At 45.5% G+C, this 15557-nt stretch overlaps 1 protein-coding gene across 1 annotated transcript in view; it reads left to right on the top strand.

Annotated features, from left to right (window-relative positions):
- LOC146198542 (protein amalgam-like) overlaps positions 1-3424 on the top strand; it is an 86460-nt gene extending 83036 nt beyond the window's left edge. The window contains exon 13 of the mRNA XM_084591928.1: positions 1168-3424. Within this exon, the coding sequence (XP_084448054.1) occupies positions 1168-1265 (98 nt within the window). The 3' untranslated portion in view covers positions 1266-3424. The remainder of the gene's footprint in view (positions 1-1167) is intronic.
- The last annotated feature ends 12133 nt before the right edge of the window (positions 3425-15557 follow it).

Raw genomic sequence — 15557 nt, 5'->3', positions numbered from 1 at the left:
AAAGTAGAACTCATGGACACACAAAAAATTTGACAAATTACCGTCCTTTCAAATGGAGGAGAGTGCTTTGTCTCCAAGAAAGAAATGTCAGAATAAAAAAAAACGATAAATAAATTTGGAATGAAGTTAAAGAAAAGATAGAAACAGTTGGTAACCATGTCACAGCCAGAGATGTAGAACAGCAAGAACGACAAATTCAAACTTTTGTAAAGTACGCTTTGTTGCAAGTAGATGTTTGTAGAGGCGAAGCACGCTTTACAGGCAGAAAGCAGCGGCGATTAGAGTTTGCTCGGCTGATGCCATGAATATTTATGAAAATAAAACATCACTTTGCATTTTGCAGCAAGAACTGCATAATTTTCATTTCGCGAAATCATCTCGTGTCGTTGGTAGTGGCATAGCCCATGCGCGCCCCATTCTAAACTCATACGCCACTATAACGTAAATCTGTCCGCCATCGACGAACCGAAAAATCAACCTTAGTTCACAGTGCCCCAATTATGCACCATAAATGTCCGACCATCCAGCTTACAATCTAACACTGAACCTTATACATCTAAACCTCATTCTAAGACCTGCTGACTGCTTTCGGCTCTCGGCTACAACACTGCCATTGCCACGTTGCCACACCAGCTTACATGTGTTAGGAACCGAGCATGACGCAGCATAGAAATCACACCAGCATGCCTGAACACCTATATCCCTATATCCCTAAACCTCTAAATACTTGCATCTCCGCCACACAGCAATATTAAAAATTTACAGTCATCCCGAGCTACTTTCGGCATTTCGTGCAACAAGCTAACGCTGAAATTCGTATTACAAGATAGGTAGATGTTTGGCAGCTTTACTTTAATGATTTTAAGAAACGAAATCTCAAACAAGTTGGTCCTTGTAGTCGACCATTTCAACGCGAAAAGATTAGAGCTCATCTTTTGTGTTAGGCCGTATCTATTTTGCCAAAATCCTGCGTAGTTATAGAAGAGAAATATGAGACCAGAAGTTTTTGATTCGCTAAGAGTGTCTGTAGGGAAAGCAAAATGAAGTCAAACCACAGAAAACCATCTTAGCGGGGAAATGTCCTGTTGCGTTTCAGTTTTTCAGTTTTTGTTTCATTCCTAAGATGGCGATTTTAATACCGTCTCCTCATTCTCTAATTATGTGCAGGTGGGCGATCTAAAGGCACTGCAGGGACTGTGCGATCCACCAGGGTAGTGATCTTGGTTGGGCTGCTGCTTCTTCGTATGCGGTGCTGCCAAGGCTGAGCCAACAAGTATCCTGGACACTCGCCGCTTCCGCCAGTGTGAAAACTCAGGAAATGTGATGCACCAAGATCTTCTTGCCAAAGATGCAGCGGCGCCGGGCAATGCTCTTTTAACTTGTGTGTGCCTGTGAGCGCGCGATACAAGACGACGATCTGTTCACAAAACAGAAGGAAGAGCCGATCCAGTCTGTGCTCTACGGTCGCTGACAGAGGGAATATAATTACTCGAAAGGTAGACAGTGAATGTCAGTTACGTGATCAATTTCAGAAAACAGCTTTTTGTCAAATAAAATCTGTTAATTTTGACTAATGTTTCAACGGCTGTCAGAGGCCGTCAGTAATTTTTAACTTGTACGACTTTTTTTTTAGTCTACCTGAGTCTGTATTCGCTTCTCTAGTCGAATCCACGTGCCATCTATGCTGTGAGTTCTCGGCGGTAGTAACAAAAACAAATATCAGCTAAAAAGGAGTCGTCCTCATGCGGAAAAACAAAAAAGAAAAGGGAAGGAAGGAGAGAGACCTTTTTTGTCAGGGAAACGACCTGCACGAAAGGAGCAGGTACAAAGAAGAAAACACACACAGGAACACACGTGCGCATTTTTTCACCGCGCTCTTACCTTCTTTGCCTCTCCTCCTTTCGCCGCGTTCACTTGCTGTCGGATTGCACCTAATATCCTGCAAAGAAGTGCTGCTCGTTAAGTTTGTGTGGAAGCTATGTAAAGTGATATCGCTTGTTACATAATTTTCACTGTTAGTCGTTCCTAATGAACATGTGAAATTTTGGAATAAGCAGGCAATGTGTGCGAAAGCAGTAAGAGAAATACTGCTGCAAGCACATTTATCAATACAAATTGTTTTGTGCTGTTTGAACCATATCTTGCAGTTTCATTTTCCAACTTCGTGTCAAAAGCCTTCCACCTACGACTGCAAGATTCCAAGCTCCGTACTAAAGCTAACCGAACGTTTACACGAAATAACGTCGTGGAACTGGATGATCTGTTACATTTACAAAAGTTTTTATCTGTGAGGCGTTTAATTAAAGTCCTAATCATACAATAACTAGCAAATAATTTATTAAATTATTCTATTAAGGCCGCAGGAAGAATACTTGCCTAAACATTCGAGCTTCACCTTAAAGTTATTGTGACAATCTAGGCGAGCGTTAATCATTGCGCATCTCGAAATCATCGCATATGATCTGTCTCCTCAGATGCTTAACTTCCGAAATTGTTCTGGGTTGTCACCTTAATTACATTATCTGAAAGGGGCCTTGAGCTATATACCAGTTAGGCGTAACAAGTGCGCAATTTTACCTGGTTGACAACACAGATTTATCTTTATCATGAAATAATCTTATCCTGTTTGCTGTTGAATTCGGGTGATAGACAAACGTAATAATTTGTTCGGAGTACGCCTACCGTTCATACTTTACCTTGAAGCACATTGGAAACGGGGAAACATCACACCGTTTTTCAGTAGCAATTTTCGAAATAAAACAGTGCGTAAAATCAACTGTCTAGAATGTTTTGGGTGCCTGTGTCTTTTAAAAAACCAAGTATTGAAAATGGTACTTGTCCGCTACTGGTAGGAACAGTCTCCAGCAGACGCATGTCTTAATCACTAATCTTAAGAATATTTTCGCCGATGCCTGGAAGCGTCAGCAATTTGTTAGAAAATATTTCGCCACTTCAGTGGAAGAAAAAGTTGCATTTTTCTATTTCTATACTCCTGTTCTTGTATTTAAGCTCTAATAATCTGGCGCAAGATAGGCACTTGCAGCAGGAATTTAAAACTAACAGCAGTAGGGGTCCATTGACTACGATGCGTACTATGGCAAAATAATCAGTGTCTCTTTCAGAGAAGAACGCGTGAAAATGCGTGTTCCAAATGTCGTTATATTTGTCGTGTGAGTGTCGCGAGAAGAGAAAACGCAGTGTGATGATGGCTGTAGAATATGAGTGGTATAGAACTGCTCGGTACGAACGTAGCTCTCTATTAATAAGTATTCGAATGAGCCTTGTCCCGTACGGGTTCAGTTCATACGCAGTGTTTGTTTTGGTTTTTGTCTTGTTTTTGTTTTTTGTTTTTTGATCCTCAAACTGTTGGAAGCAACCTACAGCACTCATTCTTTGTATAAACCGAAATTTCTCGAAACTCGAAGCCTTGATTAAATAAAACAATTTATTTGTTCATTTGCATTTTTCTTGCCCTTTGACAGGGCGAAAACGGGACTATAACCGGCGACAAGACACGTATTGTGGAACTCCTCCCGAGAAGTTGAAACTTATTCGTTGGTTAGTTGCTGTGACTATGAGATTAAAAAAAAAAAAGAAAATGTTCTCGCTCGCAGCACAAATCTTCAACGCGCAAGTGTAATCCAAAAGTAGCGTCATCCAGCTTGAGACTCCATACTTTTTTGTGGCATCATTGCTACCAGGTACACGATAGCTAGCCGTATTGTATGACCTAAAACAATATGCTGATATACGTGGAAGCTAATATCAGTGCATGAAACAAACAAATGCATCGAGGGACCACCATGCGGGCAACGTGCCTTGCGCATGAAGCAGGTACTTTTTAAATAGCCTGCAGCTGAGCAGTGAAAACTCTTAGCTCGAAATGAACTGTGATCAAAGGCATTTACAGGTGCAACCGGGACAATAGGACTGAAGGAATAATGTGGCGGAGCCGGGCGATAACAACGAGAAGTATTTCTTTTTTTTTTTAACTTCTGAAAGAAATATCCGAGCTTGCTCAGCTTCACTAATGTTTGAATTTCAGCAGCGGGGCTAAAGAACGGCCCAAGAGAACAGAGCGTTTCACCCGCGTGTACGCACACACTTTATTGCTAGAGCACGGGAAAGAAAAGGACAAGTCCGCGAACCTGGAAAGGCGCGAGCTGGGCAGCACCGGGCCCGTAATAAATATTTATGGGCCGCCGCAGAAGGAACAGTCAAAAACTGTTTTCTCTGACCGGACGGCGAAATTGTTCCTTTGAAACGAATTCCACAAAGTGGTTGGAAGGAGGTACGGGAAGAGGGAGTCAGAACCTAGTGGGGTGCGCCGGCGGTGTGCCCAGCTCCCACGTTCAGTTATTCTCGCGCCGCGTTCACCCCGTGTCCAGCACAAGGTAAAAGAGGAAGAACGTACGCTTAGGGAGGAGGAGGAAGAGGGAGAGCAAGTAACGAGAGGAATAGAAAAAGGGAAGCGGAAGTATGCGGTGGGAATCTAGAAAGGCGCTCGCAATTTAAATTAACGACGCCTTCTGGAGATTTGAACGCCTTCCGACGAGCAGCGCGACAGTGCAAGTTCAGCCAAGTACAAATAATGAATGACAGACGAATAAAGTAAGCGTAGAAGTTGCCGACAAGTAAAGCGAGAAACAGTCGGTGAGACAGAGCTGGCTGGAGAGAGCAGAAAGCGGGGCCCTCCGTGAGCTGCTCTCCATCCTCCTCCTTTCCTTGCCTGGCGCACATACCCGCTTCGTTCGCAATATCGCCAAGACGTTCGAATCCTGAAAATAATTAACGTCGCGCGATTAATTAGCGTCCATTAGCGATATTGCTCACCCCGCATTCAAGGCTGCAGCTTGCGCGGCCCGCGAGAGCTTCCTGCTTGTTCAAGGAACGGATATGGGCGGCAGCACGTACAACTCTTACCCGTCCTCCATCGCCCGTTTTTGCATGCGAGCAGTGTTGTGCAGTCTCTCCCTCCCCCTTCCCCCAGCCCTCCCTTCGACCCCTTCTTCGCCGCTTTTGTTAGCAGTGTGCGCCCAAAGCAACACGCGGCATCCGAGTAATTGAGAGCTGGAGCTTCAACGCCGTTTATTGACTGATTCGGCGAGCAGTCGCTCGAAGTCGAGGCGTGGGAAAGGGACAAATGGGAATGGCGCGAGTGCTAAAGGAAAGCACTTTTCTTGTCCACTTACATCGCGAGACGCACGTGCCCATTTTGGTTTCTTCTTAGGGACACTCGATACAACAGTCTGAGCATGAGCTCCCGTTCTGTCTCCATGTTGCGCGTTCCGCGGCCTTTTCATACAGTTCTAGATATTTACAGTAGCATGTACCCCATGTTGTTTAACTTTAGCCCAGTTGCACAGGTTCGAATATTGTGTACCCACTCGATCAATCGCAGTCTCCTAACCACCGCATACAATGGTAAATTTTCTTGCAGTAAGAAGTGGAAGAATATTACGTAACTCCTCCTCCAGAAAAAAAAAATGAAGAAAGGAAGGGGTGCCGTGTGGAGTCGTCGCAGCAGCAGGAGGAAAGCGCATACCGAAGTTTCGCGCTGTTATGGAGACGAAAGTGAAATATGTCTTCACGGGTATGCACAATGGCTTTTTACAGAACAACGGCCTCTTTCGAGTGCTCACGAAATCTACCGTTTTACATGCGAGCTCCAGATTCCTTTCGCAGCGGCTCTGAGATGGGTGGGAAGAAAATACACAAAACAATGTGCGCAGATTAGTTTATGCGGCTGGAAGTCAGATCTCTACCTTTCACACTAAACTGAATGACTAACTGTATAACCTATCTTCAATAATTGCAAAAGAAATTTCATGAGGTCTGACATTTTATCGCGCATGTCCTTAATTAAAATGATTTCATTGCAGTTTTAAAATTTCTTCCGCTCAGAAATTGAACGTTCCTTGATGATAAGCGCAGGGAAATAACTGCGAAAATACGTTACGCCCAGAAATCATGAAGCTTTTTTTAGGTAGAAGCGTTTCCAGGCTCGGTTCCTTAAATTCACTGGGTAGTGACGTTTGGCGCAAGTGTAATCTATTTTATCAGGTGGAATTTTCAATTTCGCAAAGAAAGCCTTCTGCTCTAAGACACCTGGGCCATTGAATTAAATAAGTATGGGCAGTATCGACGTAGGCCGTACACCGTCCTCACCTGTGAAGACTGCATGCCAAAATCGGCAGTCAAAACTGGGCACCTCGCTTTCATGCTGTAATCTGCTATAATCAGTCGACTCTTAAAAAAAAAAAAAAGCAAGCCTTTGATACAGCAAACACTCAACTCTGTTTCACTGCCGCGCAGGTGTTAACATTCCTTTGGAATCTACTGCACAGGTGAGAGAGACTCTAACCCCATTCGTGGAATCTGTGCTCGGTCGTGCTTCTCTAGCTCTGGCGTTAGCTGCGCTTGATACCAAAAATAAAACCTATATTATAAACCAGTTCTGCTGCGGCGCACGACTCTATTTCCACCAAAACTATAAAAAAAAAAGAAAAACTAGCTAGCCACACACGTTAGCAATGTCGCTGTGAAAACTAAACACCATTTATTGTAAATCCAACTTAATATATATACGGCTGTCTAAAGCAGGAAGCCACACAAACCCGACTCTACTCTTTTTGGACCATCGTCCAGACCCGCTATCCAGTCAAGTTAAGAAAAGCGATGTCACAGCAGACGCGCACGCGCAATGCACACAGCTTACAACGACCCGCAGCGATGACTGCAATGCAGATCGTCGTTTTTCTGTCCCACGGTCGTAAAACAGAACCAGGACAGCCGATGCCATCGACTCTGAGAAGAGCACAGCTTTTCTCAGATCCTTTTCGTGGTGGTGCAGTTCCTGCAACTACTGCCTGCTCGTGCCGCGGTGGTGACTGGTTCTGCTTTCGCACGTTCCTTCTTTCTAACTTTTTTCTTTCTCTCTCTCTCTTTTTTTTTATCCGGCCAATTTTTCTCCTCATCACTGGCTGACCAGAGAGACTAGACTTGGAATATAGGCGAGCTCTCCTGCCGCGAGTGGGGTCCCAGGGTTCGGACACGGCGTCTGCTTAGGCCTAATGGATGGCTGTTCCTGGAGGCGAAGCGACCACTCCTTTTGCGTGTTCCTTTCGACGCGCCTCTGTTCGCGGTGGCGGCAGCGTCGCTTCGGCCAGCCGCTCCTCCCTCGACGACCGGTACCTCGCTCTCGCACGTGGGAGAACGGAAGTGAGCAGAGGGAGGCTTGTCTGGAGTGCACAGTTTTCTCTTCCCTGTGACACGCCGCATTTCTTTTCCTTGGCATTTTACCTTCTTTATTAGCAATTTCCCTCTTCGTCGCTTATGCGCATCTTTGTCACTCTTATCCGTTTCGTTTTTACTTGAAGGAATTTTGAGCATTTGTCCTTGACTTGCTCCGTTCTGTTTTTCTTGTTTTCAGCGTGAGAGATGCACGCGCGTCTCATTTGCGTCCACTGCGTGCTGCTAAAGAAAAAAAAATGAGAAAAAAAATTGAAAGAAATGGAAAGGCACGCGGAGAGAAAGCGGTTCTAATGTGTCATGTCCGCGGGGCTTCTAATTTGCTCTGTTGAAGTGACGCATTGCGAGGGCCTTCACCTCTCGACACTCGTCTTTCCGCGCCAGTCTTCTTCACGGCACAATCTCCTCTCTCTTTCCAACCGTTCTTGCACCCTTCTACCCTTTTTGTCCTTCTGACTTGTGCCCCACCTACGCTACTCTTTCCCACGCGTGAAGCCTTGGCTGTGATGCTCACGCAGAGAAAGTTGCCGGAGCGAAGAGCATCCGACAAACCCGTTTCCCGCCGTTCTCCTTCTTTCACCCTCGTTATGCGGCAAGCTGGGTAGGTGGAGGGAAGAGGGGAAGCTCAAAAGAGCGACAGACTTTTCCCCTGATGAAGTGAGTCGTCCACTAATTCCCCGCCGCGGCTCCGCCGCTGTAGCTCGCCAGACCGGGGTCGGCGTACGCGCTGTTAGTCCCGGCTCGTGAAAAGAGTTCTGCTGTTGCTGCGGCAGTCTGTTTGCTTTTGTTCCGCCTCCTTGCCTCTGAACAATGGCGGTGCTCTCGCTCGCTTTGACGCTGTGGTAGCGGAGCCGTTTTGTTAATTTTACACCAGCCGCCTTTCGCCGACGACTCCGTAGCACTGCCGTTTGCCTTTGTCTGTGTTCGCGGGCCGTGTAACTGCCTGGCCAGCTACGAGCATTGTTACCTTGCGAAGGCTAGTTGTTTAGGAGACCGCAGCAGAGTCTCTTCGGAGCCGTGTGTTTCGACAACTCGGCTGGCTTTCTGACTTAATTGCTCTTATCGATACGAGTGTTGTGCTAAACCATTAAAGCGGGAAATAATCAGCTAATGAAAGATTCTCCAAAAGGGCCGTTACATGAGCAGCGCAGAGAAAATAGATACCGTTAATAACGCGCAAGTTTTGCGTTTCTTAATTGATCGAACTAACGAGTGACGAACGCTCGAGGCTGTTTTCATACTGCCACAGCCTACTTCGACGAGTAGTACAAGCAGTACCTTCCATCCTAGTTAGCAGTTGGAACTTTCAGTGCTACAGAGCCTGAAGGAGGATACCCAATACGACCACCCAATAACCCCTCCCACGAAATACCGAGCACTAAAATGATTTTTTAAGGGCGCGCTAAATACGACTTTGGATCAACTATTTTTCTCGTGCCCTTCTTGTGAGGCCGTCACTCAACTGCGTGGTAAGTCGACTGGTAGCTGCACTCATGGAATCGTTATAAATTCGGCAGAAAAGCTGGTTTCGTTAAACATACTGGAAAATTCACTAGTTCGTAAACGATTGTGCTAAGTTCAAGAACTAACGCCCGTCGGTACTATCGTCAGCACGATATTACGTTAGGTTTCTGTCTGAATAAGCTTTTTAGCGCAGTGTCATGTCCCATGTATTCCATCGTTTAAGCCACCGAGTGTACAGCTCGCTAGCCTAACAGCGTTGGCCCCCAGGACACGGGAAGATATTTTTGAAGAAAGTTCGCCTGTTGTTAATTTCTTTTTGCAATTGTCTAATTCCTTAGCCGTGATCGATAACCGTTCAGATTGTTTTTTTTTTTTTTTTTTTTTTTTTGCAGTTCTTTAACGCAACGATCTTATGTAGCGATTTAACCAGATTTCGTGATGGGCTTGGTATAACGCGTGCTCTTCTGCCATGAGGGCACTAGTCGCGTCGCACAAGATGTGGTCCCGCGAGCGACTAATCTGCCAGCAAGAAAACTCTTTGAGGCAAAACGGCAAGGCAATGGCGAAGAAACAGCGTCTACAAATATTTGCAGTCGACCGTCACTGATGCGCTGCAGAGGCGCTCTTCTTCCCGCCATCCGAGTGACCGACCAGCAGGCAGAGCAAGGCAGGCCAAAGTAACGAAGGACAGACAAGCTGGCGGAAGGGTAGGCGATAAGGCGGGCAGGCAAGCTGGCTCCATTACCAGCAGATAGCGTTATTATATTTGCAACTCATCGATGGAGGCGAACAGTTTCGACTGAAGCGTCGTGCAACTTGAAATAGCCATAGCTTGCGCAGTTATTCTATTTATCTTCGTATACACACTTGCACACAAATGTACAGCGGTGTACAGGGAGGGTGAACGTGGTGGCTCGTCGAAGATAATCTGAAAAGGGAATGATTATTTTCACGGGGTCAACATTCAACATGAATAAAATATATTTCTTTTGCTTCTTACCGAGCCATTTGTTTTCTAAGCGTGTCATATATTAACCCCTCCTTGTGTTGACTGACATATATATTGTAGCGCTCTTTATGTCACCACGAAAGCAACGCTACTGAGACAAAACAATGGCGCACCCCAGCCAGACGGCACCTCAACTGCTACCCATTTCCTTTTCGTCCTCCTACACCGAGTTCTTCATTTCTTCATCTATATAGTCTGTAACATTCTTCATCCATATTGCTCTGTAACGTTACCACCTTTCGCAAACAAAGTTCTCCGGGCGAGTTAGGTGTCATGCCGATAACACTTCTTCAGGCGGGTGAATGCGTCCCCCAGTTTCCGCCGAAAGTCGTCCACTGGACGTAAGGCGTGCAATCCGGTATTTAAGTTCACCGAGTCGTTCTAGGATCACATATGGGCCAGTGTAACGCGCCAGCATTTTCTGATGTAAGCCGCGCGTTCTCATAGGTTTTCAAAGCCAGACTAGATCACCAGGAAGGTAGGTGATCTTGCGGTGGGGGTCGTCATAGCGAGCTTTCAATCGCTCTTGTGATGCCGATGTGCGCAGTCGGGCTATTCGCCGCGCTTCTTCAGCCAAGCAAAGAGTTTCCGGTAAGCACAAGTCGTCACCAGAGGAAATTGGAAGGACGGTGTGGATAGTGTGGTGTCGAAGGGAGCGGGCACACAGGAGGAAGAACGGATTGTATCCTGTGGTCTCATGCCTGGGAGGGTTGAGTGCGTATGGGAAGAACGGGAGAACACAGTCCCAGTATTTATGGTCCGAAGCGATGTACATTTTAGGCAAATTGGTGAGAGTTCTGTTGGTGCGTTCTGTTAAATCATTTGTCTGAGGGTGGTACAAGGTCGAATGTCTAAAATAAAGTGCACATAAACGGAGTTCTTCTATTACATCTGCAGTAAATTGGTGGCCTCTCTCACTTATCACAACTCTCGGGGGACCATGTCGCAAGATGACTGAATGCAGCACAAAAATAGACTTATGGTAAGCTTTAGCGGCAGGAGGAGCGGCCGGCTCACAGCAGCGAGTATAGTCAGCCTGATTATATATATATATATATATATATATATAGGGAGGGAGTTGAATCTTGAATGGGTCCGGTATACCTTGGTCGGTCTATATACCTTGCACCGCCATTACATCACGCGTGTGAAATCTTGTTTTTGATATTTTGGTGTTTATTTGTTGACAGTGGCTGGTCACGTGTTTCGATTGTGCATGTATATAAGAAATGGGAATCGACAGCTTCTTTCTACATTCCTTGACAAAGGCCGTACCCCGGCCGAAACGTCGGATTAAAGTGTTGTTTTTTCATCGTGTGTCACCTACTTCAAGTTTATATATATATATATATATATATATATATATATATATATATATATATATATATATATATATATATATATATATATATATATATATATATATATATATATATATATATATATATATATATATATATATATATATATATATATATATATATATATATATATATGTATATATATATATATATATATATATATATATATGTATATATATATATATATATGTATATATATATATATATATATATTGTGAGCCCTCCACGGATCTTCTTTCATTTGTACATACCATGATCTTCTTCTTCCTCTTGTACATACCATCATCATCGTCCCACGGCGCCGGCTCCGGCACGCGCTTGGGTTTTGTCCATCGAAATAAACGCCAGACACGGCATCCCTTGCCTTTCCGTCTCGACCTGGCCTTCTTCCACAAGACGTCTTCATCGTGACGACCAGCGAACAGCGGTGGGTCGCGTTGTCGTGTGGGCACAGTCGGAGGGGGTGGTGCAGCCGAGGTAGAGGGTCCTGCCGATTCGTGGGTACTCTCGGTAGACATAACGATGGTGGCAGGCGGTAAACAGCGACCGGAACGTAGCTCCAGTGAGAGGCAGGGCACAAAACGGCAAGGGGATCAAGTCTCACCTCCACCACTTGTGGAAGAAGGCCAGGTCGAGACGGCAAGGCAACGGATGCCGTGTCTGGCGTTTATTCCGATGGACAAAACCCTAGCGCGTGCCGGAGCCGGCGCCGCGGGACGATGATGATGATATGTACAAGAGGAAGAAGAATATCATGGTATGTACAAATGAAAGAAGATCCGTGGAGGGCTCACAACATATATATATATATATATATATATATATATATATATATATATATATATATATATATATGTGTGTGTGTGTGTGTGTGTGTGTGTGTGTGTGTGTGTGTGTGTGTGTGTGTGCGTGTGCGTGTGCGTGTGCGTGTGCGTGTGTGTGTGTGTGTGTGTGTGTGTGTGTGTGTGTGTGTGTGTGTGTGTGTGTGTGTGTGTGTGTGTGTGTGTGTGTGTGTGTGTGTGTGTGTGTGTGTGTGTGTGTGTGTGTGTGTGTGTGTGTGTGTGTGTGTGTGTGTGTGTGTGTGTGTGTGTGTGTGTGGAGATAGAATATCCGCATCTCATGGCAAAGGACCGTGGTTCGAATCCCGGTATCGCTCAATTCTCCACCAGATTAAAAAAAAAAAACCAGCGCGCCGATGTAATTGCATAAACAGATTAGGGCTACGACCTGATGCCGGTGAACACCTCCGGCAACGCACTCCCTCACCAGAACAGGAGTTGGACACCCTGGTGCAGTAATTGGCTACTACCTCCCATGATTAGTCCTATAAAACATAGGCCCCCAGTCACCAGTGACCGCAGAGCAATTGGCCACGGTGGCGGTCAGACCTGTGATGCAGTGGGGGGTACAAAGAATTTCTGGCTCCGCTGGACAGGCCGCCGTTGGAAACTGACCCTGGAAATGTTTAACGCTAGAAACTTACTATAGTGAGGCTAGTTTAGCAGTGCTGTTAAAGGAACTAGAGGGTATGAAATGGGATATCTTAGGGCTTAGTGAGGTTAGGAGATACATATGTATATATATTGGCTCACGGCCACGGGCATTGTATTCTCATTATTGTGGCCTGACCGCTAGGTGTACTTTGGTGTGCAGTTTGGACGGTCAGCTTAGCGCTTATGTTGCATGACAACTTAGCACATAAGACACAAAGCCAGGAAATAACGGAATTTAGTACATTTAGGTCGTTATTAGTGGATTCCTTGCGTTGTACTTCCACATCAGGTAAATGCAACACATCAGAAGTGATACATATTACCTGAAATACTACAGCATCGTGTAGAAAGTATTTACTTTATTCTAAATGTAAATGAGAGTTAATTTTCCCTTCCTGTGGCCTCTCAGTTTTTCTCTCTCCTGGCTGCACTACCACACTATCTTCCTCCCGGTTGGTCGCCCTTAGCGGCCTTTGATAATGCCACTACCCACCTAATTTTTGTATAGATACTTGCCTTAGCAGCACGCCTAAAAACTAGCACTGCCCTCTTGAACTATCGTTTACGCAACTCCCAATTTCACCAGCGTGCACGTTTCCAAACTTGAATTTAGTATTCCACGCGTACTGCGCGTTACGCACACACACAAAAAAAACGGCAATGGCTTAACTCAAATAAGCCAGTATGTACAAACCGTAATCAGTAGTAGCCGTAGATGAGACCGAATCGTTTTTATGTAGTTGTTCTGGTCGCACCTTCTCCTCCTCCGCCTTGGGTATTCGCTTTTCAAGTCTCTCATCTCGCTCTTCGGGAGTTTGCATCGCTCGTTTAGCTCTCTCAGTTCCACTTTTCTTACGTGCCGCATGTACACTTCACGGGGAGGCAGGATGAGTTCATTCGGATTATAGGTGAGCGCTTACACTAAGCGTTGTTGCCTCATCCATGACATAGCACTTCAGACTGCCCGCAATTCTCACCATATATATACGCCTTCGTAAGCGAGCGACTTCTCCGCAGCTTATATTCCCCGCTGCGGCGCAGCAGCTGAAGAGCACCGCACATACGCTGTGAGGCGCATAGCTACGGGATGACGTTACGGGTGGTGCTTCGCTGAGACTGGCGATATGTACCGGTCGTACCGGTACGAATGGAGTTTGTCAGGTGTGTGAAGAAGAAGAAGAAGCACGTGTGAGATGTAGAAGAAGAAGCAAAGCAGCAACAGAAGAATGGAGTGCTGCCCTCTCCTTGTGAAGAAGAGGCGGGTGTAAAGCTTGTCGCGCCCCGCTAGGCACGCGTTTCAAAGTCAGCTGATGGTCAAACTACAGCGTACGCGAAACGCGCCGTAGCTGACCAAGTAAAACTTTCGCTCCAAATGTCACCTCGGCTTCTTGCCGCATTCGTGTTTTTTTTTTTTTATTGCCACTTTCATGGTCATATTACATAGAAGTTTGCAGAACTGGTTTGGACCCATAGCCTGACTGGCTAGTAGCGGGACCAATTGATCAAGGTACCAAAGAAAGAATGCGTTCCTGCCCTGCATCCGGTTTAGTCATTATAGATGTATTTGGCAGCTTGTAAGGGGCAGAGTACACGACTATACGACCTTCAGTAGTAACGCTGCGCAATCTTTCATGGGCTATGTGACAGCGCGCGAATACAAGTTTTCAGAGCTAGCTTTTAAGACGAAGGCATTTAATGGCTCATGACCCGCCTGAGTGTCGGTCCGTGCGTGCGTCGACAGCGAGTGTCCGCGGCACCTGTCAATCAGAAAAATTAAAATCCTGTCTCCACCTGAAGTCGGACCGTCATCCCTCAGATCCCCAGCCGAGCGCTTTAACCAACTGCACCGCGACCGGGATCGTGAAGAGCACATCGTAATTCTCCTTGTCTACTGTGAGGATGATGGTAGCGATGATAATGATGCTGCAATTAGTGATAATGACAACGATGGCAGTAGCAATGATAATGACGATGCCTATGGTTGATAATGATGATGAGAGTAAACGTGATGCACCGTGTGCAGCAGCAACGCTCCGGCTTTCGCACTTCTGCTGTGTAGATTCCACAGTTGTCTCGGAATTTTCAATTGCGCAGTGCGTGGCCGTCACAGGTTTCCACCTCAGTGTGCATCGTTTCGAGGAGACCTTCAGCGATTGAAATGAAGAGATGATCAGGGTATCCGGCACTCAGCAGTTCGTAGGACTGATGGCCTAACGCTTCTGAGATTATAGGCTGGTAAGTTTCTTTGAGAGCATTCTTGAAGCAAAACTTGAAAATAGCTCGTCTAACGAGCTTTGAGTGGGCGTAAATTTTCACACCATTTTCCCCTGTCCATTAGTGCTTTCCAAAAAGCAAGACTTCTATTGGCTAGTTCACCTCCAACAAAGGAGTGCTTAAGTGCTCTGATTACTAATTACCGCGAGTTGAATAATTAATTACTCAATTGCCGATAGTGGTACTAAGTTGAAGTTGGGCGTATCATACCAATATATTTTCTGTCTTACACCCCTGCCCGCTGTTCTAAAATATGCATGATAGGTCAATGTGAGACTAGTGCAGCGTGCAAAGCATCTCTAATTCAATCACTATATTCACTCCCTTTGGTTGCTGTACCAGCAATGGATGGTTACTTACTCTTCCCGTATCAGCCTTATATCTAGCTTGAGAACACATACTTGGTGACGATGCATCGTACACATCACAGCAGAGGCTGCTGATTGTCTACAGTCCATATCATTTTCATCAACTCTCACATAGCATATACCAAGAATATGTTCTGAGCTCTAGCACTGAAAATTACAGTGATTTGGGCTATCATGTTTCAGATTCAATATAGTTCATCTCTACACCGACATCTTCGCATAATTTAAGTAGCTGAAGGCTATTCGATCTCATTCCAAATTACAGAATTAATTCATCAGCTTTGCACACAGTACCCATAAGACGACTGTACAATGTTTTCTATATATGCACAAATAT

The sequence above is a fragment of the Amblyomma maculatum genome, chromosome 2, assembly GCF_055883805.1.
Source record: "Amblyomma maculatum isolate TAMU_Amacu chromosome 2, ASM5588380v1, whole genome shotgun sequence".
Taxonomy (NCBI): Eukaryota; Metazoa; Arthropoda; class Arachnida; order Ixodida; family Ixodidae; genus Amblyomma; species Amblyomma maculatum.
The sequence above is the reverse complement of the archived record's forward strand: the minus strand, read 5'-3'. Positions and strand labels throughout refer to the sequence as shown.